At 42.3% G+C, this 27,111-nt stretch overlaps 1 protein-coding gene across 1 annotated transcript in view; it reads right to left on the bottom strand.

The window, feature by feature from the left end:
- Nucleotides 1-27,111, bottom strand: part of PLA2G12A (phospholipase A2 group XIIA) — a 46,101-nt gene that overhangs the window by 16,751 nt on the left and 2,239 nt on the right. The window contains exon 2 of the mRNA XM_073602495.1: nucleotides 4,936-5,012. Coding sequence (XP_073458596.1) covers nucleotides 4,936-5,012 — 77 coding nt within the window. The remainder of the gene's footprint in view (nucleotides 1-4,935; nucleotides 5,013-27,111) is intronic.

Raw genomic sequence — 27,111 nt, 5'->3', positions numbered from 1 at the left:
AAGTTACCACCTTCCAGGTTACCGGCGGAAAGGACGTTCCGTTTTTTAAGCTGCTGGCCTTTGCCCACCAAGAGAGGTCCTGCTTTACCCTTGGGGATAGAGATATTGGATGATCCAAGGCCAGAACAGACCTGTTCCGAGCCTCCAGGATAGCTTTCTGGAACAACCTGGAGTGAAACTGCGCATAAGGAACTGCGCTGAAAGATGACACCATCTTGCCCAGCAGTCTCATGCACAATCGAATTGAGGGTCTTTCCACCCTTTTGACTTTCCTGACTAGCTCCACTATTGAGCTGACCTTTAAGGGGGGTAAAAACACCCTTTCCTGGTTCGTATCCAGGATCAGGCCTAGATATGTCAGGATCTGAACTGGATGAAAAGCCGATTTTTCCATATTCAGAATCCAGCCTAGGCATCTCAGGAAATGAACCGTAGTTGAAACGTTTTCTATCAGGGTGGAATAGGACCGGTCTTTCAACAGAAGGTCGTCTAGATATCCTATCACCGATATCTTTTGGGACCTTAGAGAAGCCAATACCGGAGCCAACATCTTTGTGAAGACTCGAGGGGCCGTAGCCAGACCGAATGGAAGTGCTACAAACTGGAAATGACACCCCTCTACTGCGAAGCGTAGAAATCTTTGATGTGGAGCGAAAATCGGCACATGTAGGTATGCATCCTTGATGTCTATGGATGCTAAAAAATCCCCTTTTCTTAAGGATGAGATTACTGAACGAACCGATTCCATAGGGAAGGTTCGGACCATTAGAAAGGAATTGAGGCACTTTAGGTCCAGAATGGGCCTTACCTCCCCATTCGGCTTCGGCACTGTAAATAGGTTTGAATAAAACCCTTTGAATTTTTCTTTGTGCGGAACCTTGATAATCACCCCTTGCCTCTTTAGCTGTTCCAAGGCCAGGAATAGGCTTTTCTTTTTCTCTGGGTCCGATGGGACTCTTGATACCAGAAACCGATTTGGGGGAAAATCCTGGAATTCTATTTTTTAACCTTGTGTTATAGTGGAAATCACCCACTTGTCCTGCACCAACCTTGCCCAAGCATCGGCGAACCTCCGCAGTCTGCCCCCCACCTGTAAGAGTGGGGGCGCCCCTTCACAAGGAGGACATGGCATTGGCCTTGTTCGGCTTCTGGAGTCCAAGGTCTCTTTTGACCTTGAGGTTTCTTAAAAGGCAGGTGGTTGAGGCCGTCGATACTTCTTGGGAGAAGAAGCGCCTGGCCCAGGAGCGTTAGGAATTTTAAAGGAGGGCTGCTTATTCCTTCTTTTAACAGGAAGCAAGGAGCTCTTTCCACCTGAAATTTTTTGGATATACTTATCCAGATCTTCTCCAAATAAACGTTCCCCATGAAAGGGAAAAGCTGCGAGTAGCCTTTTGCATGGCATCTCGGCTGGCCAGTTCTTTAGCCACAAGACTCTGCGCATATGTATAGAGAGTAGCGCAAAGCAGGACATCTGCTGGATTGAGTCCTTTAGTGCGTCTACTGCAAAACAAAGCGCGAGGAAGTTCTGACAATTCGTCAGAATATTCCTCCTGAACAGGCAGGTTCCTGACCAACTTTTTAAAAACGGTCCTTCAGGGATTGGCAGATCCCAATAGCTGCAACAGCTGGTTGTACTGCTGAACCAGCCACCGCAAAAGGAGGCCTTTAGTAAAGATTCCAGCTTTTTATCCGCTGGATCTTTAAACCCTTGGGCATTATCCACTGGACAGGTTAAGCTTTTATTTACTGAAGAAATAGCAGCATCCACTAAAGGCGTATCCCACCTTTTTTTTAATTTTTTCTTCCATAGGGTACAAAAAAAGAAAACCTTTTTGGAGGCAAGTATATTCTGTCCGGGTGGTCCCAATCAGCATAAATTAGCTGCTCCAATTATGGATGTACAGGAAACGCTTGGTAACCTTGCTGAGGTCGCAAGGATCCCAATGTAGAACAGGAAAGTTCTGGCCCTTGTACCGGGGGTAACTTAAATCCTGCTCTCACCATTTCAGCTAAAGACTGGATAAACAATTTTTGGGATTGCGAGGCCGACAATGGTTCTTCAGAACCTGAGTCCCCCGCTGAGGACTCTTCAGCCTCTGCCTCTTTATCCCCTATGGCCACCTCCTCAAAATCCTCTGCCCATTCCGGATCCAAATCACAAGGACCCAATTGGCTAAAGGAGTCCTGGTGCTCAAGTGACTCCGCACTGGGACCAGGCTCAGGAGAGGGAGATCTATGTGTTTTTTTCCCTCCCTGTGTTACTGAGGCAATCATACCCGCTATTTTGCCTTCAAGGCCAGCGAGAGCTGAGTTAAGTCATCCTTAGTAACATAAGCCGACGCAGGGATATTGGTGGTGGCCACAACGCCTGACAACTGCAATGGCTCAGCCAGGCCAAATGCCACAGGTCTTTCAGGGGAGATCGGTGCTGCAGTAGCCTGAGGTTGATCTCCTGTTTTTGAAGGAGTCATTTTAACCCCTGGACTAGCCCTGTTCCCCATGCCTCATTTTCTGGAAGACATTGCTTCCAAGGTTTTGAGGAAAACTCACTGTGCTATATGGCTGTATCAGCAAGCCCAAACTATAGCCTCCTTTAAAGAGTTTGCAAATGCCCGACTCACGTGCCCAGCTCTGTGTCCCACTGCAACAGGCTCCCGGCTCACCTGAGCCAATCTGACAAGCATTGACACACGCAGGCGCCCGACTTCCCTTTATTTGCGTGCGCCGTCACGTGACGAAGGCACGCCCGGGACTTACTGCGCATGCCCGCCGGGAACACGTGGCAAGCCGCTACACCGCACGCACGCGGCGCTGCCATTCCGCACACGTTAGAGTGCGCCCAGGTGGGGGAGGGCACACGGGGACCAGTCCGTGCGGTCCCCGTATGGGAACCCACCTGAGTGCATCTTGCGGTCTGTCTGGAACCATCATAGTGGGCACAAAGACACGGTAATCTGGCTATAAACATTACTTTAGTAATAATGCAATAATGTAATAAAATGGGGCCTCCCAAAGGAAGCACTCACCGATCCTCGAAGCAGGGCCTGACATAGGCCCAATCTTCCCCCATCATGGACCTTCAGGGACCGGGTCCCCTTTTGTTTAGGGTCCACACCCCTGGACCTGTAAAGCACCCTTTAGGTTTCCTTGGGCAAATAAAAGACCAGGAATACCATATCACAAGGGTCCAGCTCCATAAGGACACGTTACAGGCAAAACCCTGTTCTTGAACCAGGGCTCGGGTACCATCCACTTTAGCATGATATGCCATCCGAATGGATCCGATAACATCCTCACTGGGACATTATTTGAAGAAATTTGAAGAGCTTTCACAGCCTTGACCATCACCTTCAAAACACTGACAAAAAACTAAAGGTACTTCCTGTATGGGAGGGGTTATATGGGAGGAACCTTCTTACTATTGGTTGCCAGTGTCCAATCACCTAAAGGTAGCATATAAACCCAGATAGTCATTACTATGTGTCCTGTGATGTACGATAAAGAAAACATATTTGCTGCTTGTTAATATGTTGTGTATATCTCCCTATAATGAAGGTAATTGTATACATCTTCTATAATTATATCATACCTATACACTAGTCCTACACTGCCCTATAAAGGTCACACACCTGGCAGTTTTTTTCTATGACTTCCCTTTACTCCATATAATATGGGTTTTAAATAGTTGTCAAATAAGAGCTAAGGTTTAGGTCATGGTGGGTTTGGTGCGTGGGTGCAGCATATCCCTACTGGCATCTATTAGTGTTTCCCACAAAGGACCAACCTTACAGCACAAGTATACATCAGGCTGTTTCTTACTCTTGAAGTTAACTTGCTCATAGTATAGTCCATGCAATTTTCTATTACAGTCTGAAGGCCAACTACATCTTTTACACCACGTTACAGCCGTATTTAGGCTCCGCCAACGTTTTTAATAGATGGAGCCCTAGGTTGCTGTCTACATGGAGAAATAAAGTCCACTAATATTCTCCTCTGCCCCAGTAATGTGATGTCCATGAGCTCCCTTGCTGGGGCCAACATCTTCTTCCTGAGTGCTTCCAGTTGCAGGGTCTTCCGCTGCCTTGACTGAACAGCAGGGGATAACCAACTCCCATGCATGCGCACAGCAATTGGTTCAATCCAGCACCAAAAGGTGTACTGAGAAAGTACAGTAAGCTGCGCAGACACTAAAAAATGAGAACTCCTGCTCTGCTAGAGTGGGTTGTGCTGTGGCAGAGCAGTGTAAACTTTAGGAATAGATGGACAAAAAAAATTACTTTTAAATTTGGCAGTTAAAAACAACAGTCAAATGTACTTCATATGTGTATTTAGAACTTCTTGCCCTGAGTTCAGCTTTATTTTTTCTGACAAAAAAAAATTACACACACACACACACACACACACACACACTAACTAGGGGTCTCAAACTGGCGGCCCTCAGGCTGTTGCAAAACTGCAAGTCCCATCATGCCTCTGCCTGTGAGAGTCCTGCTTGTAACTGTCAGCCTTGCAATGCCTCATGGGACTTGTAGTTTTGCAACAGCTGGAGGGGTCTCTCTCTCTCTCTCTCTCTCTCTCTCATAGGGTAGTAGTGGTGCATAACTCTTTCATCCAAATTTTTGCCTATAGTAAGGGATTTGTCCTCCAATAGGTTTTCAATATGGACAAAAAATACCTGCTGCACCCAAGTCAAAAAAGAAACAAAAGCAATACAACTGTATGGCGACTGGTAGATGTGAACATTCCCTCAACGTTTACTCAGCAGCAACTCAAAGCATAATTCTTGACAGGTTTCCTTTAAAGGAAAAAAGTCTTCAATCTGCTCCACATAGGAGTATGTTCAAAGGGGGACATAAATACAAACAAGAGGTACTATCCACAAGAGTAGTGGATGACAATCAGATTTGTACATCATGAAATAAAAGTTTTATTTACGTGAAAACCAAACACAGGAGATCCACATCCATTAGGCGGTGAAGGTTTATAGCCATAGCGTGGAGTTGGCTTGGAACCTATTGATAAAAAGAAATCTGTGTTAGTGGTACACTCATAGAAAACATCTTTATTTTCTTCCCATTTTCTGTGCTTTTCCACCTTCTGTGTACATAACAGTGCACTAATTCTATATTCCCTATATAATCATTTTGCTTGAAAGAAAATATACACAGTTATTGGCACTTAAAAAAATAAAGATCATTCCCTTTATTTCTTTGTCAGTATGAAACAAATAAAGTATAGCCTTAGGTTTTAAAAATACTTTCATCTGACCTCTTTCCTCCGCAAAAGTAATGTAATGTATGTACAGACTTTAGATGCAAGCTAGTCAGCCAACTCACTGCCATCGCCTTACTTGGCCAGGCAGGGTTTCTATTCTGGGTTCTGAAATGTCTTGTATGTTCAGTCAGAGAAAAATAGCCCTCCTATTGCTGGATTTTTTTAAAATTAAAGGTTTTTATTACATTTTTATATAAGAATATGCAGGACAACTGTGCAGCACGAGTACATGGACTTCAAGAACAAAAAGCTACCAAGGAGATGACATACCAGAAAAATCAATGAACAAGTCAAAAACTTCACATTTGGAACCCTTAGTTTAAAGGATCTGCTAGACTAGCCTCTGGTAATAAGATATTACTAGTCACAAGTACAAACAATTGGTGATCAACAGATATAATTTAAAAAAAAATTAAAAAATAATAATAAAAAACACACCACACACACACACACACACCTGGCCCTGTACCAGTGGTAAAAATGAAGAGAGAGGATGAAAATGAGGAGACTGAGAAGGTCAAGTAAAACAGAGGGGAAAAAGAATAAGACGCCCAACTGTCAAGACGCACCCTGAGGCTGGATCCCAATACGTGCCCCCCTAGCCGGATCCAGATTATAAAGGAGGTTGGTAAATCAAGTGGGAGGAGTCTCCAAGCGGTCCCAAAATCCCACAACTCAATTGGATTTGTCCAAGGAAGCTGTAAGGTATTAAATCCTCTTTATATCTTGGATCCTCACTTGCAGCTTTATCATGGAGGGAGGCTCCCCTTTTTTCGCTTAAGAGTTGGTAAGCACCTTGCTGCTGTGAGCGCATGGGCTAGTAATTGTCTGGAAGTTTTAGAAAATGTTTATGGTGGAAGTCCCAAAAGAAAAAAGTTTTAAGATTAAAAAGGGATCCAAGACCAAAAAGAGGGAGTGGATGAGAGTGTGAACTACCTACCAAAAAGGTACAAGCAAAAGGCAAGACAAGTAAATATGGTACAGCGTTCCCAGATCATTCTTGCGGCGCCCAACAGCAGATGGGTATATGGAGCAGAGCAGTTCTGGGGTTTAAACAAACAGGTGGGGTTCTTGCGAGCCACAAGTGGACCAATGCCTCTAAGGAGTAAAACAACTATATTTAAAGCAGCAAACACTTCACCACGTTTCATTCCGTGTATTTGAATATAAATAAAATCAATTGTGCTCGCGCTAAAAATGTGAGTTGAAAAAAAATATGAATATATATAAACTGCGTATAAAATATAAACTAATCGTGCAAAAGTGTTAAACCATAATTAGTATGCTAATAAAAACATACATGTAAAAAAAAAAATATATATATATATATATATATATATATATATATATATATATATATATATATATATATATATATATATATATATATATATATATATATATATATATATATATATATATATATAGTGCAATCCTTATATATAAAATTCACAAAGTGCATCCACATAAAAGTGCAATCCTTATATAAAATGCTGAAAGTGCATCATGCATGAATATAGACCTAATTAATAAGTGCAAATCCTGTGACAATCAAGTGTCCAAACAAAATACGATCAGTAGATTCAAACTGAAACAAAGAAGTGCAAGAAAACAGTGTCCATGAATGAAGTGTTCATCAAGCTTCTCCTGAAAGTGTCCAAATCACAACAAGCTGGATGTGCTCTCCCGTGATCCCCCACTTGCGCTCACCTCTATTCGTGTGACACGGTAGTTAAACAGTGTCAAAACACGCACTGGGGCCACTCCTGGGCTCACTCAGGATACAATGATGTATGTCCAATCCTCACAGGTAAAACATCATTCATAAAAGAGAAAAAGAAAGCTCCATGGTGTAATATAGTAAGGGATTTATTTAAAGTAAAAGAAGTTCCTCCAGGAGGGTACTCACAGTATGCAGGTGCTACAGTGCACCAAACTATACAGGTGTATTTCGTTTAGCAGCGGCTCGTATGGTGTGCGGTGTGGTGTATATTCCTCTCCTTCCCTGCTGACAGCTCCGTCCTACCCCTCCCCGACGCGTATTTGGCACAGGGATCACGTGCCTTCCTCTGGGGGATATCAGCGGAGCTGTCAGCAGGGAAGGAGAGGAATATACACCACACCGCACGCCATACGAGCCGCTGCTAAACGAAATACACCTGTATAGTTTGGTGCACTGTAGCACCTGCATACTGTGAGTAAGCTCCTGGAGGAACTTCTTTTACTTTAACAGCTTCAGATCCGGGCCATTGCCAAATGACGGCAACAGCGCGGATCTAAATTGCCGGGACGACGTCTATTGACGTCGTCCCGTGCATGAGCGGCCTGCGCGCCCCCTGCAGGGCGCGCGCGGCGCGCTCGGTGATCAGCGAGTCTATGAGAATCGCCTGATCACAGATCAGAGTAAGGGGTTGGTCCCGACCCCTTACCACATGATCAGCTGTCAGCCAATGACAGCTGATCATGTGATGTAAACAGAGCCGGTAATCGGCTATTTTTCCTCCTCGCGCTGACAGCGCGAGGAGGAAAAAAAAAACCCGATCACCGGCGGCCGTGATCGGGACATCAGTCCCGATCACGGCGATCTTCTAACACAAGGCAATAGGCAGCAGTGCTGCCTACCAGTGCCCACCAGCGTCACCCATCAGTGCCCACAGTGCCAACAATCAGCGCCACCCATCAGTGCCCACAGTGCTACCCATCAGTGCCCACAGTGCTACCCATCAGTGCCCACAGTGCTACCCATCAGTGCCCACAGTGCCACCCATCAGTACCACCCATCAGTGCCACCCATCAGCACCCACATCAGTGCCCATCAGTGTCACCTACCAGTGCCCATAAGTGCCCATCAGTGCCACCCATCAGTGCCCCCCCATCCGTGGTACCTATCCGTGCCACCCATCCGTGCCACCCATCCGTGCCACCCATTCGTGCCACCCATCTGTGCCACCCATCCGTGCCACCCATCCGTGGCCATCAGTGCCGCCTTATCTGTCCCCATCCGTGCCGCCTTATCTGTCCCCATCAGTGCCGCCTTAACTGTGCCCATCAGTGCCGCCTTATCTGTGCCTATCCGTGCCCATCAGTGCAGCCTATCAGTGCCCACCAGTGCTGCCTCATCAGCGCATATCAATGAAGGAGAAAAATTACCTGTTTGCAAAATTTTATAACAAACTATTAAACATGATTTTTTTTTTTTCAAAAATGTTCATCTTTTTTTGTTTGTTTAGCAAAAAATAAAAATCCCAGATGTGATCAAATACCACCAAAAGAAAGCTCTATTTGTGGGAAAAAAATGATAAAAATTTCATTTGGGTACAGTGTTGTATGACCGCACAATTGTCATTCAAAGTGCGACAGTGCTGAAAGCTCAAAATTAGTCTGGGCAGGAGGGGGGTTGAAGTGCCCAGTAAGCAAGTGGTTAAATAAATCCCTTACTATATTACACCATGGAGCTTTCTTTTTCTCTTTTATGAATGATGTTTTACCTGTGAGGATTGGACATACATCATTGCATCCTGAGTGAGCCCAGGAGTGGCCCCAGTGCGTGTTTTGACATTGTTTAACTACCGTGTCACACGAATAGAGGTGAGCGCAAGCACAAGTGGGGGATCACAGGAGAGCACATCCAGCTTGTTGTGAGCTTGATGAACACTTCATTCATGGACACTGTTTTCTTGCACTTCTTTGTTTCAGTTTGAATCTACTGATCGTATTTTGTTTGGACACTTGATTGTCACAGTTCTGGGGTTTGATACCAATAAAAGAATTTTATACCGATTTTCCTTATACAATGTGCAGATTAAGTTTTTGAAGGCTTGGGACCATATGATTTCCCACGTTTTTAGAGGAAGACCCACCAATTGACCAAAGGGAAACCAAGCCTCATCTTTCCAGAAGTGAGAAATCCAGTAAATCAGGAGTAAACAGAAAAGAGGTTGCCAGAGAAGCTACAGAGGTATGGAGCTAGGACTGCTTAGCACATTTCCACAGAGTTCAAAGGCGAGAAATAGATACCAACAGGTGGGTGAGATCAAAGGTCGGATTACTGCTCCATAGCATGGAGTTTGGATGCATGGGGCTGGATTTTTTTTATAGATGGGTACAACCAAAGCTTGCTGGTGATCAGTACCAATAGGCATTCTACAAATCACAAGGGGAAAAAAAAAGTTGAAGATGTTGCCCAAAGCAACCAACCAGACTCAAGTTTTCTAATGTAAACCTAAAAAGCAGACATGCATCTGGTTGGCCGCTGGCAATATTCTTCTTTTCTTCAGGGTTTTTGTGAACCCTCATCTTGTACAACAACCAATTCATTTTAAAATAGAAATGAAAAGACAAAACATTTTGGGTATACATATTAAAAAAAAACACATTACAAATATCTTCTTTCCTCTTTAAGTGATCACATAACCTCTATTCTCAGCTGCATAAGGCACTCAAAGAGCTGGAGGAGGAGAAACACCAGGACACTGGTCTTCCCAGTGAATGTGTGTGTGTGTGAAAAAGTCTGATCATTGGAGGAGAGCAGGCTGAGTTTTGACCACAGCGAGAAAACTGATCATGCTATACTCTCATGCCTAGTATGGTCAGTTTTAAATAGCAGAAGGACTGAGAGAAACACCAGGGATTTCACACAAAAGGAAGAAATACAAAGAACAGGATACTCTTTCGTGGTACAGCAGGTACATATCAGGAATATGAAATTAACATATTCTTTAAGGGGGGTGGGGGGGTGGGAGGGGCTTGACAACTATATATAAACAAACAATAAATAATTACCATCCATTAGTGTTGTCTTGAGGAACATTGCAAGGTAAATATAAAAAAAAAAAAAAGTCAAACATTATGAAGGACGAGAGCGCTGGCAAAGCATAGAGACTAACAAGTTATATAGCACTGATCACACCATGAAAAAGTTATTGCAAAAACCCCTACTATCTGATAGAAAGTCTGTGATCTCACTTGTGCTGATATATTATCACACCACTGATACATTATCTGCAAAAAATCTTTGTTCAAAAGACCTTTGGATTACTTACCATCCTATACTTCTAGTGAAAGAAGAATACAAGAAGTATAACAGGAGTTTTGGCTCCACTCTAGGCGGCCATATATGGCTTGAAATTTGGCTGGTTAAGCGGGAACTGGCTGAATATTGATCCATGTATGGGCATCTATGGACTTGTGTACAACCAGCCTGTTGGAAAATTTTTCATCATCAGTGTCACTGGCTATAGCCAGCAGTCCTGATCAGTGTATTCTGGTCAGTGTATTCAGAGAGCGGAGAAATCTCACTGCTTTCAGAATATAATAGCTCAGGGGGAGGGATTCCCCAATCCACATTGAATGTGTGGATGGGGGAATTGAGTCATTTTCTTTCATTCAACCTGCTAGCCAGCCTTAGGTAAAGGCCAATATAAAGATTGTACGTTCAAAATAATATAGAAGGTTCGTGCGTTTAGAAAAAAGTAGTAAATAGTAGTTTTGTATTTCAAAGAAGAACACTTAACCTAAAAGGAAAAATAAAATAAATAAATAAATATGGATGTTGGACTTGATCACGGCTCCATTAGAAATATTCCATAGTAATGAAGAAGTTGGGTGTTTCAGTGTTTGGATTCCCTCTTCCTCTCAGCCCAAAAGTGTACCCTTCATCTCCCTTCCTGGGGAACACACAGATGTGCAAACAGCCCCCAGAAGACTGACTGCCCTGTACAGGCAACAGTTGGGAGGAGGGGACGTCCCCACAGGACAGAGTGGGCAGAGAGCCCAGAAACTCCAGGCCCAGGCTCAGCTTCCCCCCGTCTCTGAATGGTCCTGCACACAAGCAGTGGTGGAGTTGTTGCTGTCAGAAAGGTGTAGTGTCTGAGGTGGGGGCAGTGGTGGAATTGTTGCTGGCAGAAAGGTGTCTGGGGTGTTGGGGTTCAGTGACAAAGGTTCTGGGAGGCAGGAAGGTCCAGAGTCATATGTGTAGTGGTAGGGGTGCTGGGTAAAAAGACAAAGGTGTCAGGGTGCAGAATGCCAGCGGCACTGGGTTCTTTATAGGTGGAAATGTAAAAACCTGTCTTCTTGTAAGCCTACAGGGAGTCACCTGAAATGGTGTAGGCTCCTAGACTATACCGGTGAGAGCATTGAATGTGAGGGGAGAGGGCACTATAAAGCCTCTTTTGCTGGTGGTGATTTATTTCAATTTGTCAGTGACAGTGTTGCTTTAACAGACAAGAGATGCCCCTGGTTGCCTTTATATATTAGGTAATCTAGCAACCCATAAGTTGGACTTGATGGACCTGTGTCTTTTTCCAACCTCACCTATGTAACTATGTAACCTATAGATGCTTTCAGACTTAGATACCTCACTTGTATTCTGAAGGTATAACATTTATTATTTCTTTACCTACACTGTTTGCTGAACCTTTTTCCCCTTTACTGCCATATTCGGTAATACTTAAAGTGGTTCTAAAGTCAGAAGTTTTTTTTTATCTTAACCACTTGCCGACCGGGCCATTGCCGAAAGACGGCAACAGCGCGGTCGGCTAGTTCTGGGTGGACGTCCATGGACGTCATTCCAGAATGTTGCTCCCGTGCGCCCCCTGGGGCGCGCACTCGGGAACATCCGTGACCCTGCGCATAACGGATCACGGTAAATAGCCGCTGATCGCAGCCATTTACCACGTGATCGTTCCGTCAAATGACGGAGCGATCACATGTAAACAAACCGGTGTCACGTCATGACGCCGGTTCCTCCCTCCCCTCTCTGTACCGATCGGTACAGTGCGGGGGAGAGGGGGAGAGATGGCAGCGGTGTGGGCTGGATGTTTAGTGCCCACAGCGCTGCTTAATATAAAAAATGGCAATAATCTGCAATACTGTGCTATACTCTGCATCACTGTGCTATACTCTGCCAATACTCTGCAATAAATTTTAACAGAAACGAAGAACTTTTTTTTTTTTAATCGAATTTTCAGTCTTTTTTGATTTATAGCGCAAAAAATAAAAAACCCAGCGGTGATTAAATACCACCAAAAGAAAGCTCTATTTGTGTAAAAAAAAGGACATAAATTTCATATAGGTACAGTGTTGCATGACTGAGTAATTGTCAAAGTGTGAGAGCACCGAAAGCTGAAAATTGGTCTGGTTAGGAGGTTTAAGTGCTTAGTTGTCAAGTGGTTAATGCAGTCTATGCATTACGATAAAAAAACCTCTGTGTGCAGCAGCCCCCCTAATACTTACCTGAGCTACATCTCGATCCAGCGATGTTGCATGAGAGTCTTGGCTGTCCGGGACTCTCCCTCCTCATTGGCTGAGACAGGAGTGGGGAGCCATTAGCTTCCACTGCAGTCAATCAAAGTCAGTGAGCCAATGAGGAGAGAGAGGGGACGGAGTCTAGCCTCAGCTCCCTGTCTGAATAAACACACAGAGCAGCGGCTCGGTTGCCCCATAGCAAGCTGCTTGCTGTGGGGGCACTCGGCAGGAGTGCAAAACCACTACACAGGGCAGGTAAGTATACCATGTTTGTTATTTTTTTGTTTAAAAATGACTTTATTATTTTAAATGCAGATACTTCCAGCTTGTTTTTTCAATAGCTATGCTACCTCTAATATCTGTAACTATCAAAACCATTTACAAGCACGTAGAATAATCCTCTCTCTCCCGTGACAGGTACCAGACAAGTACCATTTACAGCTATGTGTATTTACTTCGGGAAAGGTAGAAAGAAAAACCTGACAGGGGTTAGAACCCTCCCTTACTCTATCAATATTTTTGAAAACTGGAGGGATTCTAATGAATATACTGACAATTAGATAATATAAAAAGAAATGATTTTTGAAAATGGTGTGGGGGTCAATTTTACAAACTTGATAAATTGCATGAATCCATAAGGGGAATTTCTGGCCCCTGGGGGCCTCTGTCATAGACCATATTCAAACATGTTAAAGCGTTTGTAACCTTACACTGCATGCCAGCTGCCAGACCCTCTCTTTTATCCAGCTATAAGGCCCCTTTAACACTGGGGCACTTTGCAGTTGCTACAGCGCTAAAAATAGTGCCTGCAAAGCGCCCTGAAACAGACGCTGCCGTCTCCAGTGTGAAAGTCCAAGGGCTTTCCACACTGGAGCGGTGCGCTTGCAGGACGGAAAAAAAAACTCCTGCAAGCAGCATCTTTGGAGCGGTGTATTCACCGCTCCTGCCCATTGAAATCAATGGGGCAGCGTGGCTATACCGCCAGGAAAGCGCCCATGCAGCAGCGCTTTGCAGGTGGTTTTAACCCCTTTTAGCCCGCTAGCAGGGGTTAAAACCACTCCACTAGCGGCCGAATAGCGCCGCTAAAACGACAGTAAAGCCCCGCTAAAAATGGCAGCGTTTTACCGCCAACGCACCCACCGCCCCAGTGTGAAACCGGCCTAACATGGAGCGTTAAGACAGCAGTCCGGTCACATGACTCCCGGCTGCTCTTCTACTCCGATCCAGGGCTACAGCCCCCCCGTTGTAGCCCTTAGATGGGGGTCGAGTCACATGACCGGCCTGAAGAGATCTGCAAGAAAGGTATTTAGACGCTTTTCCACAAACACTTACACTGCACGTTATAGCTGGATAAAAGAGGGGCTGGCAGTACATTTTCTTTTAAATACTATTAATAGCGGCAGGAGGGGATGGGCAGAGCGCGCACACATACACACACACACACACCCCCTCCGACAAGCAGGGAGGGGAGGGGGCCCAAGGAGAGCAGAGGAGAGCTGCGAATGACGGGGACACGTAAACTGACCACAGTGTAAGGGCTCAACAGCCATGATAAACCGTGGTCAGTTTACAGGGGGGAGGGCAGAACCAGGCAGGATCAGCCAGGTATTTCAGGCGATACAGAGGACCAAAATACACAGCACAAGCACTGTGCTGTACAACATGCTTTAAGTATCTTGGTTCATGTGTGAACATAATCTATGTATGGTTTCCATATGCTAATAAAATATTTGGTGCGAGTATCTACAGTATATATTGGTTAAGCATAAATTGTCAGTTTTGCCAGAGCATACATTATGGGACTAGGGAAATACCTGTTAAAGGCTGTTTGTTCATTCTAAAGGGTATGTATAGTCAAAGCTTTATTTGTTTAGTTTTGGAAAGAGTAGAGGAGAGTAATAAGACAAACCTCTGTCCCACAGCCAAAACAAGACGAAAGAGGACATTCTTCTGAGGGGTGAGGGGGTCACCACACCAAGTGTCCCCTTTGGAATATTTTCCCTTTATGCCAATTCTGGTGATAAATAAAGAGAGTGAATCTCCTCAACAGGAGCACAGACAGCAATAAACCACCTGACAGGTATTCTAATACCTCTCCACTCTATCAAAAAATAAATAAAAATACATTACCTTTCATTATACAGTGCCTTGCAAAAGTATTCACCCCCCTTGGCATTTTTCGTGTTTTGTTGCCTCACAACCTAGAATTAACATGGATTGTTTGAGGTTTGGCATCATTTAATTTACAAAACATGCCCACAACTTTGAATATTTTTTTTTTTTTTTTATTGTGAAGCAAACAACAAATAGGACAAATTAACAGAAAAAGTCAATGTGCATAACTATTCACCCCCCTAAAGTCAATACTTTGTAGAGCCACCTTTTGCAGCTATCACAGCTCCAAGTCGCTTTGGATAAGTCTCTATGAGCTTTCCACATCTTACCACTGGGATTTTTGCCCATTCCTCCTTGCAAAACTGCTCCAGCTCCTTCAAGTTGGATGGTTTAAGCTTGTGAACAGCAATCTTTAAGTCTGACTACACATTTTCTATTGGATTGAGGTCCGAGCTTTGACTAGGCCATTCCAACACATTTACTGTACATGTTTCCCCTTAAACCACTCAAGTGTTGCTTTAGCAGTGTGTTTGGGGTCATTGTCCTGCTGGAAGGCGAACCTCCGTCCTAGCCTCAAATCACACACAGAGTGGTACAGGTTTTGCTCAAGAATATACCTGTATTTAGCACACTCCATCTTTCCCTCAAGTCTGACCAGTTTCCCAGTCCCTGACTGCTGAAAAACATCCCCACAGTATGAGGCTGCCACCACCATGTTTCACTGTGGGGATGGTGTTCTTTGGGTGATGTGATGTGTTGGGTTTGCACCAGACATAGCATTTTCTTTGATGGCCAAAAAGTTCAAGTTTAGTCTCATCAGACCAGAGCATCTTCCTCCATACATTTTGGGAGTCTCCCACATGCCTTTTCCCAAACTCAAAACGTGCCATTTTGTTTTTTGCTGAAAGCAATTGCTTTCTTCTGGCCACTATGCCATAAAGCCCAACTCTAGGACGACAATAAGCCGTACGCTCCATATATACAGATACTCCAGTCTCTGCTGTGGAACTCTGCAGCTCCTCCAGGGTTACCTTAGGTCTCTGTGCTGCCTCTCTGATTAATGCCCTCCTTGTCCGGTCCGTGAGTTTTGGTGTGCAGCCATCTCTTGGCAGGTTTGCTGTTGTGCCATGTTCTTTCCATTTGGTTATGATAGATTTGATGGTGCTCCTAGGGATCATCAAAGATTTGGATATTTATTTATAACCTAACCCTGACTTGTACTTCTCAACAACATTGTCCCTTACTTGTTTGGAGAGTTCCTTGGTCTGCATGGCAGTGTTTGGTTAGTGGTGCCTCTTGCTTAGGTATTGCAGCCTCTGGGGCCTTTCAAAAAGGTGTGTATATGTAATGACAGATCATGTGACACTTAGATTGCACACAGGTGGACATCATTTCACAAAATTATGCGACTTCTGAAGGTAATTGGTTGCACCAGAGCTTTTTATGGACTTCATAACAAAGGGGGTGAATACATACGCACATGCCAATTATCAGTTTTTTATTTCTAAAAAATAGTTTTATGTATATATTTTTCTAATTTTACTTCACCAACTTAGACTATTGTGTTCTGATCCATCACATATAATTCAGATTAGAAAAACCATTGAACTAAAGGCTGTAGTGTAACAAAATAGGTAAAAAGCCAAGGGGGGAGGGGGTGAATACTTTTGCAAGGCACTGTACTAGAAAATGGTACTAAACTCTCCCGGAAAGGTCAGCCGCATATAAATGAATACAATATGACATACAATTACATGCTTTTTAACGTTTTTGAAGATGTAAAGCTAGGTATCGTCCTTTCCTTTTCTAATGCGCGTGCGCATTGGAATGCTGACTGACGGCATACTGAGTGCCCTCAAGCTGTAGAGATAGGTGCAGTGTCTACATCAGCTTTACTCCCCAGCATTACATTGTAATACTGCGAGTGTGCTGACCATTAGCTCAGGCTTGATATCATCTTATTGCACATGAACTAGATTAATTCAGTGGCGTGCAAAAAGGGTGGAAGTTCGGCTTTTCCCGGTCTGTTTAAAAGTGCATGGACTTCTTGTATTGTACTTTTACTTTAGCATTTGCAATGCGTTTACTACCGCTTTAAGGATGATGGCAGAACTGTACAGATAAAAACACATAGTATTATGGTGCTGCAATAAGGGGCTGGGGCATTTTCTCTATATCTCCCCCCCCTAACCTTGTATATGTTCTACATCACTCACCTAAATTCTGCTGGATCGAAGCCAGCTCTCTGAATTCAGACAATATACTAAGGGGTTAAATCACTAAAGGATTGTGCATGCGATATGAAGGTCATGTGACTCATTTTTCCAGAAATATCACATGAAATAATAGTCAATTAATCAAAGTAAAATATTTAATGTGAGGTAAATATCTCAAAAAAGGAGACAAATCAAGTAAATTCACTAAGCCCCCGTTCACACCAGTGCGACGTGTCATGCGATTTGACAATTCCAAATCGCATGACAAGTCACACCACATTGCCAGCAATGGACCTGTTCATATTGACGCGACTCATGTCACAGCGACTATGAAAAAAATAAAAGTTCCTGCACTACTTTTTACCGAATTCATTGCGACTTGAATAGACTTCTGTTGTATGAAGTCGCAAGCCGCAATGAAATTGGCAGTGCAAATTTCACTAAGGTGCGGCTTTAAAATCGTGCTGATGCAGCACGATTTCAAAGCCACACCAGTGTGAGCAGGAGCTAAAGAACGCACACATTCGTTATTTATTACCTGGCAGTAGGCAGTCGGTACTTTAGCAAAATACAGACAAACAAAGAGGGGAACTCTGCACTGGCCATTAAGGAAAAAGTATACAATTTATCCGTGTGGAAATGTTTTGCCCTGAGCTCAGGAACGAAAATAAATTGTAACATTTCACCAGAGGAAGATTATTCTGTGGATGAAAGCACAATAGAATGTTTTCACTGTTTCATTATATTTCTGCGTTTTTTTTTGTTTTTGTTTTTTTTTTTTACAGAACCATCTTCCTCTGGTGCAGTGTTAGCACGTAAAAGCGAAAAAAAGCCAAGAAATAATGCTAAATTTAGGGCTGCTTCCACACCGAGGCGGCGCTTCACCACTGTTTTTGCGGAGGTTTTCGGCCGCTAGCAGGCCGCTTTTAACCCCCGCTAGCGGGCAAAAAAAGGGTTAAAACCACCCGCAAAGCGCCGCTGCAGCGACGCATTGCCGGCGGTTTGCCGATATTGCCCATTCGTTTCAGCAAAGATGCTGCTTGCAGGAGTTTGTTTTAACATCCTGCCAGCGCATCGCCTCAGTGTGTAAGCTCGAGGGCCGGAGGCTTAGACTGCAGGCGCTATTTTTAGCCCAAAAGTGCCTGAAAAACACCTCAGTGTGAAAGGGGTCTAAATGATATTACAAGACATAAATATTTGATGCATGTTTTTAGTGGACTACTTTGGTAATAAATCTCTAAAAAAAAAAAAAAAAAAAAAAAAAAATCATCTATGTAGTATTTATCTCTTAGTGAATTGACCCATAAGAGTTGCTTTTATGACCTTAAACATCCTCAATAATAAGAACATACTTACAATGCAATAAAGATGTATATAAAATTGCACAATTCGGCATGTTACATATTAGAAAGCCAGGTCTCATTTCTGAAGACAAAGGATAATGTGTAACTTGTTTATAAATCAGATTGCATATTGTGTAATCAGAAGTGGAATTGTGATTGCAAAACTCACATGGACAATAGCGTTACAAACATAAAAAAAAAAAAAAAAAAAAGAAGATAAAAAATAAATAAAAAAATTACAATGTACATAAACTAAGCAAATAAAATAACCCCCTACAAGAAGCAAATAATATAAACCAATAATATAAACCAATGCTAGCATTGTAAAACAGGCTCAATGAGGTGCCACAACACATGTGCACTTCCCAAAGAGCTTCCTAAAAATATGGGGAGAAGAAGTACAACCCCTCCCACAAAGCAGTGTTCAATGCCTGAGCAAGAACTCTAAACCTGAGCATACCACTATGCAAGATGGCATTTACATGAAACGGCAGGCCAGATGCAGAGATATAACATATGCTAGGGCACGTTAAAGCAGACCTCGGTGTAACAAAACGTCCCACACTCCACTTGAGTGCTTTCGTCATATACCGCTTCCTCACAGTCTGAATATAGATATCAGATATTCCAACTGCTAACAACCACAAACAAGACAATACTCTGGTTGCTGAACATGAACTGATTTATTTGAGATGACACACAAATATATACAGCAGGATGACAATACAAACTGTAACCAGAAACCTAACATGAGCTAGGTCTAATCATTTACCCAGACTAGGCAACTCAGAGATATGACCTTTCAGGGTAGACTTGCTGTCTCCTCACTCACAACTTACAATACACATAAGTATAAAAAACACATCCCCAATAGTTTGCTAGGAGACAAAAGGTGTGTTAATGAGCACAATAAACTATTGGGTGATAGACCTGGGCTTTCCAGTTTCCAATTGGATTTCTGATTGGATTTTGAAAATTTTGGGTTGTTGTGGAAACAAGCCTTGGTGATAAACCATCAGTGGAGATACCTATTTTCCCCCATTATAAATCTTACAGGAGTGAATTTCCCCTCCTAGGGGCAGATTTCCTCTCACTTCCTGTTGTCTCCCTCCGTTTGTAAGTAGGAGTCGTAAGTCAGATGTTTGTAACTAGGGGACCACCTGTAAGTGATTAAACAGTACTGACTGGTATATTCAAGGCTTTGGATATCTTTTTATATACTTTTCCATCTTTGTAAAGTTTCATTACCTTGTTACGCAGGTCTTTTGAGTGTTCTTTTCTACCTCCTCAAGGCTCAGTGTCTAGCCTGCTTAGTGCATCCATGTGAGAGCTAACAAACTCATTGACTATTTATACACAGATACTAATTGTGATTAAAAAAGCCACAAATGTGGGAAATTAACCTTAAGGCCCCTTTCACACGAACAATCCATTCAGGTCCGCCTGTCAGTTTTTTAGGCAGACCTGAATGGACCCTCCATAGACCCCTCCGATCCGAAAAAGTGTAACGGAGGAAAAACCTACTTTTCCATCCGTTTTCGGATCGGGTGACGACGGACTCTACGGTCCATCGTCATCCGATCCACCATAGGGGAGAGCGGCGCTCTGACAGGTCCGTCGCTGCACTGTGAGCAGCGACGGACCTGTCATCTGCCTGCTCAGCGGGGATCGGCGGAGCGATCCCCACTGAGCAAGCGGATGTTCACGGCTCGGATCATCATGGATCCGTCCCGTGTGAAAGAGGCCTTAATTGCCATTTTAACCGGTGTGTGCCACCTTCTGTGTCTGTACCAAGGCCAAACATTCCAGGGTATGTAAACTTTTTATCAGGGCCATTTGGGTGATTTCTGTTGTCATTAGGATTTAAAAAAGATCCAAATAAATTTGTGATAATAAATGGCTTCATGTGATTGCTATCGTTAAATAAAAAAAAAAGACAGTTTTTTGGCATGATCAATCATATTTTCAATATTAATGCCAATTTCTGCCAGAGTATGCAAACTTTTGAGCACAACTGTACACACTTATTTTACGGTTGTGGGTATAGTAACACTTTAAAGTCCGGATTACAGCTAGCTTCATGTAGCCATGCTTATTGCCAATAAACCAAAGTAAAAAAAAAAAAAAACACACACACACACACACGTTGATGGATATGCCAAGTTCCATGAACATGGGTTCATTTTAAAGTGTCTACACTACAATGCAAACAACAGATTTTGTTATGTACAAAGCTGAACAGGGGATGTTCCTGAGCATATTGCTTATTAGGAGCAATAAAAACAATGCCTCAAAGTCCAACTTACAATTACTTTATTACTTGAATACATTTCAATTTAAAGTGAAACTAAGAAAAAACTGTAGCACAAGTCATAGCTTACAGAGAGCCATCTCTCATTTTCAGGAAGCTCCCAATGAAAGCAGTATTAAACCCAAGAACAAACATTTATTACATTGCAGCTTACCAATTCTTAGATGTGGTGGCTGCATTAGTTTTGTTTTTTAGACTTCCTTTCTTCTGTTTTCATCTGGTGATCTGGCCAGTAAGTCTGTCTGACAGGGGTGCTTAAAATGATCAGCTTCTATTTATTCATGTAAAACCTTTATCCTAAAAAAGGAGAAAAAAAAACTGTTTGCTCTAAAAGATTATAAAGTCTGAGCAGGCGTTCAGATTCAGTTTGTTAGTGGATTTACTTGCTAGTACATCTAACACTCCACTCCCAAGACTGACTGTGCTGCTGTTCAAAGGTGCCCCCTGTGCTCCTTCATCCAGTGGGGAGGCACGCTAATAAGGGGGGGATCCTTAAAAAAATAAAAGAGAAAACTAATGCAGCCACTACATCTAATGTTTGGCAAGCTGCAATATATTACATTTTTGGTTTTGGTATTAACACTGCTTGAAGTGTAGGGATGGAACAAAAGATATGGCGGTATATGCTTCCGGGAAAGGGGGGGCATCCAGGTTAGCACCCAAACTAGAGAATCACATGCTCCACATTTGAATACTGTATATATTTATTTTTAAAAGCACTAAAAATTACACTCACAAGAACAAAAAAATAGTATAAACAGTGCTGCAAAAAACATCCAGAACTAATGAAATCACGCTACTGGCGTAATTTCAGTTAGCGTGATGTCACAGCAAACTCCGCCCGACGCATTTTGCCAGATGACTTTTCTGGGCACAGGGCCAATGCTGAATCATCATGTTTTATATACACAGGTTATTAGAAAGGACATTGAACTGACCAAAGCCTCAATTCCAAATTGTCAAGCCTCACTTTCAGACTGTGGTCATCTTAGAGACAACCGAGCCTCAATATAACCCCAGAGTCAATTTCTAAATTTATCATGGAAGACCTAAAAAAATAAAAAAATTAAAAAAAAATAATGATCTCCAAAAAAATAAATAAAACGTATTCCAGAATGCCTGGCAGAGACCATTGTTATATTTGCGCATGAACAGAATCTCACAGCCCATATGCACCCATCAGGCAAACACTACCTTGTGGGAGGGGCAACATGAACATCCCAGTAGGTAGCAGGAGTCCCAACTTAATTAAAAAAAAAAAAAACAAACAATTTTCCAATCCTATAAGTGGTGGTGTGGGGGAGTTAGGGGTGGAGGAACCAAGAGAGAAAAGACTAGTTGAATAGGTAAAGTTTCACTCTAACACCTTATCGCCAGTCATTTGCATATATGTGACAGCGTGGCAGTGGGCCTTATAGCCAAGCTGCCACATATACAGTATCTCACAAAAGTGAGTACACCCCTCACATTTTTTGTAAATATTTTATAATGAGTACACCCCTAAGTGAAAATGTCCAAATAAGGCTCAAAGTGTCAACATTTTCTGTGGCCACCATTATTTTCCAGCACTGCCTTAACCCTCTTAGGCATGGAGTTCACCAGAGCGACACGGTTTGCCACTGGAGTCCTCCTCCATGACAACATCACGGAGCTGGTGGATGTTAGAGACTTTGCGCTCCTCCACCTTCCGTTTGAGGATGCCCCACAGATGCTCAATAGGTTTTAGGTCTGGAGACATGCTTGGGCAGTCCACCACCTTCATTCTCAGCTTCTTTAGTAAGGCAGTGGTCGTCTTGGAGGTGTGTTTGGGGTCATTATGTTGGAATACTCCCCTGCAGCCCAGTCTCTGAAGGGAGGGGATCATGCTCTGCTTCAGTATGTCACAGTACATGTTGGCATTCTTGGTTCATAAACTGTAGCTCCCCAGTGCCAGCAGCATCAATGACGCCCCAGACCATGACACTCCCACCACCATGCTTGACTGTAGGCAAGACACACTTGTCTCTGTACTCCTCACCTGGTTGCCACCACACACGCTTGACACCATCTGAACCAAATAAGTTTATCTTGGTCTCATCAGACCACAGGACATTATTCCCATAATCCATGTCCTTAGTCTGCTTGTCTTCAGCAAACAGTTTGTGGGCTTTATTGTGCATCATCTTTAGAAGAGACTTCCTTCTGGGACGACAGCCATGCAGACCAATTTGATGCAATGTGCGGCGTATGGTCTGAGCACTGACAGACTGACCCCCCACCACCCCTTCAACCTCTGCAGCAATGCTGGCAGCACTCATACATCTATTTCCCAAAGACAACCTCTGGATATAACGATGAGCACGTGCACTCAACTTCTTTGGTCAACCATGGCGAAGCCTGTTCTGAGTAGAACCTGTCAGTATGGTCTTGGCCACCATGCTGCAGCTCAGTTTCAGGGTCTTTGCAATCTTCTTATAGCCTAGGCCATCTTTATGTAGAGCACCAATTCTTTTTTCAGATCTTCAGAGAGTTCTTTGCCATGTTGAACTCCCAGTGACCAGCATAAGAGAGTGAGCGATAACACCAAATTTAACACACCTGCTTCCCATTCATACCTGAGACCTTGTAACACTAACGAGTCACATGACATCAGGGAGGGAAAATAGCTAATTGGGCCCAATTGGGACATTTTCATTTAGGGGTGTACTCACTTTTGTTGCCAGTGATTTAGACATTAATGGCTGTGTGCTGAGTTATTTTGAGGGGACAGCAAATTTACACTGTTATACAAGCTGTACACTCACTGCTTTACATTGTAGCAAAGTGTAATTTCTTCAGTGTTGTCACATGAAAATATATAATAAAATACTTAAAGGGGGGTACTCATTTTTTGTGAGATACTCTACGTATGCGTACAGCCAGTGTGCCTTGTTTGTTCCGAGAGTGAGCTCACTCAATACCCCCAGCACAGTGACCGCGCTGTCACCAACAGCTCCTGTTCCAGTGGGATGTGCTCCTGATCCATGTGATCTCTGTTATCCAAGTAGCTGATTGGACACAGACACTGGGATTTGTTTAATTCCATACACAGTTCAATTCATGAATAAGGTTGCTCCACCTGATATGATGGGTATCAGTCTGCACAATGATATCCAATTTGGTATACATCACATGAAAATATATCTTTACAATTTAGCCAACTCCAACCTGAATGTAAACAGGCACATGCCGTTCTTTACAGCTTATCTGCAATATAACATTTTCTTTATCTAAAAACACTATGTAAATCCTGTTGAGAAATGTTTTACTTTGTCAATGGCAAACATCAGCAAATCCTCTGAGCAAACAGCTCATTACTTTTTCAAAAGGGCAAATAGAAATAGAAAAAGGATCACAAAATTATAAAATATTGGACTCTACCACAACATATCTGGTCCAGAATTAATCCTTATGGGATTACCTCCTTATTCCAAACTTCCTGCTCAGTCCCCCCTGAGCTACTGTCTACATTTATTTATATATAGAGCCGAAACAACTAATCGATTAATCGACAACTAATCGATTATGAAATTAATTGATTACTATTTTCATAATCGATTAATCGGCCAGTAACATAATGGGGTCAAAAAAACTAAAATTAGCCTTTATAGTACAAAAAGAGCAAATATTCGCTACTGTAAATATTCATTTCACTGTTCCGCAGTAAAAAAATGGATCCCTTACAGTAGCGATTATTTGCTCTTTTTGTGCTATAAAGGGCTAATTTTAGTTTTTTTTAACCCCATTATTTTGCTCCCTAACCATATAGCTGGTGATTTATATTTACCACTGCATATAGAGATATTTAAGAATAAATTGCCTTTTTTTAACTTTACATATTAACTAAATTATCCATCACACTTTTTTTAAGGTAATTAACCGATTAATCGAAACAATAATCGGCCAACTAATCGATTATGAAAATAATCGTTAGTTGCAGCCCTATTTATATACTTCTCTGATCCCTTTTACATTTTTATTTTTTGTTATGAACGAATTGTTCTTATTCACCAAAATGTACAATACATTTAGTACTGTATAATTTATTGATACAGATTCTACTTTTTTTCCTTTTCTTTATTGTTTAATTCATCTGTTATGCTCCATCTTTGTCATTCTAATAATAATTCAAAAATTTTACTCCCCCCCCCTCTCTCTGTATTGTTTTTTTTTTTGTTAAACTCAGTTAAATTTATTGTAAAACAGAATTAATCCCAAGGCTAGTTGTAGCCAATAGACACAAGTCAGACAAACAGGCAAGACACAAACAAACAGCCTGAGAGTTCATATTTCTGCTATGGTGGCAAGACGCAGAATCACTGCCAGACACCTCTGGCGTCAGCTTATCTTGGAGGAAACAGATCTGTCATTCCAACACATAGTATTCTATCTCCCTGAGCTTGATTAGTCAAGGGAGTTCTCCCACCACCCACACATACATACAAGGTCAACCAAATGGCCACTATGATTAATTGCTCAAAAATGTAATATATACCATTTCTTAGATGTGGTGACTGCGTTGTTTTTTTTTTAAAGCTTAAGAAAGAAAACTATTTAATTGCATTAAATACACCAGTCATGAACATATAAGGCCCTGTTCACACCTGGGCATTTTGGGAACGCGGCCGGAACTCTTGCGATTTTGCTTGCGATCTTAAAAATGCACTACAATCGCAAAACAATGGTTCAGGTGCCATTATTTTCAATAGCACCTAAACAGTGGTGCGGTTTTGCTGCGACTGTAGCACTAGTTATTAGATCACGTGAAGCTTGTTGCACAAAAAGGAGCAGAAGCTTCTTTTGAGAGATGCGATTTGATGCGATTGCCACGCGATAAATTGCGTAACAATTGCAGCAAAATCACATCGCGTTTTAGGTTCCATTTAAAATATTGGCACCTGAACCTGTGTTTTGTGACACATCAGTGTCCACACAGTTTCTGCAAGGTGGACACGGACAGAGCCTGCTCTGCTCTATGGTCAGTTGGATGTAAACAGACTCTGCCATATATATACCCAACTACCCTTCGATCCACCTAGACAAAAGGATGCATCCCCTTCTGGAGTTTTTTTTTTTTGTTTTTTTTTGTTTTTTTTAAGCAGACTGAAATTGGACCCAGCTGTCCATAGAGGTGAATAGACCATCTGATCTGGTCCGCCTGAAAAAATGATAGGCAGATCTGACCAGTCCTCCTGTGTGAAAGAGGCCAAACTTGTGCATTTAGGCCCCATTCACACCTCAGCACTTTATAGCTTGAAGCTCCAAAAACGCTGGAGGAGGAAAAAAAAAAATCAATTATTCTCTATGGGAGTTGGTTCACATCGTCACTCCAAGTTACCTGAAGCTCAAAAATTCCAGAGCTTTGTTTGTAGCTCAAATAGGCCAGAATTGTGCTTTTTTTTATTCCCATAGAAACACACAATTTGCACGTTTTGTCACAATTTTCTGCTCAAATGAAAAAAAATAAATGCAAATTATTTTATTATTATTTATTCGTATATTGATAAACAAATAACTAAAAATCATCATAAATACATAAAAGAAATTAATAGGTAATAATAATTAACCCCTAAAAAAAAAAAAAATATATTATAGAACTAACATAATAATAAACACCCAAACAAAAACAAAAAAAAGGACTATAAATAATAAATATTAATAATGGATTTATTTATTTTGTGATAGGGAGTTTATTATTATTTTATTGTTTTAACTGTTAGGGGTTATTTATTATATAGTATTTATTTAGGATTTTTTTGTGTATTTATTTTTTTAATTAGTAGTAGTAGTATTATTAACATCCTTAACGACCACTCGGACTTACGACCAGCTCTCCCCACCCCAATGACACGCTATACATCATTGTATTGTACAGTACAGAATTTTCGTTTGTGTTCTGTACTTATGCAAATTAAAAAACAAAGTTATTGAGCTGGTTTTGTGTTTAGACCTTTTTTTCACAATACCGTACTGTAGTTAAGAATGCTTAAAATATTGATTACTTGTGGCTCCTGGTCATTAAGTGACGAGAGCCTGTGTGTGTGTATATAAAACACATTTCACACTGCTCTGTAGCAAAATCGCAGAAAAAAAGATTTTGCTGTGTCTCAGATGCATTTCCGGTGCGCTTTTGGGCTGCCTGCATCTGTAAAAAATTAATGTGACTCAAAAACACACCAAAACGCAAAATCGCTAGCAAGTTTCCATTCATTTCAATGGGTAGCTGCGTTTTTTTGGTGCGATGTTCAAAACTGCACCAAAGATGCAGCATGCAGGACTTTTCAAACGACACCACCCGGGTAACGCAGTGGTGTGAAAAGTCCCATAGGGTTATCAACCACATGCTGACCAGCGCACAACGATGTCTGTCGGCACAATGGCACAGCTGGGCAAATGGGCGTACATATATGTCCCCTTTAAACCGCGGCATTGTGGGCGCGGGCGCCCGCCATGAAATCTGTGAGCGTGCCAGCGGGTCCCGCGACCGTGTCACGGAGCGGCAGAACGGGGAGATGCCCTTGTAAACAAAAATCGCAGAGGTGATCAAATACCTCCAAAAGAAAGCTCTATTTGTGGGGAAAAAAAGGAT

This window comes from Aquarana catesbeiana, linkage group LG01 (genome assembly GCF_042186555.1).
Source record: "Aquarana catesbeiana isolate 2022-GZ linkage group LG01, ASM4218655v1, whole genome shotgun sequence".
NCBI lineage: Eukaryota > Metazoa > Chordata > Amphibia > Anura > Ranidae > Aquarana > Aquarana catesbeiana.
Note: the sequence above shows the minus strand (reverse complement) of the source record. Positions and strands in the feature narration are given on the sequence as shown.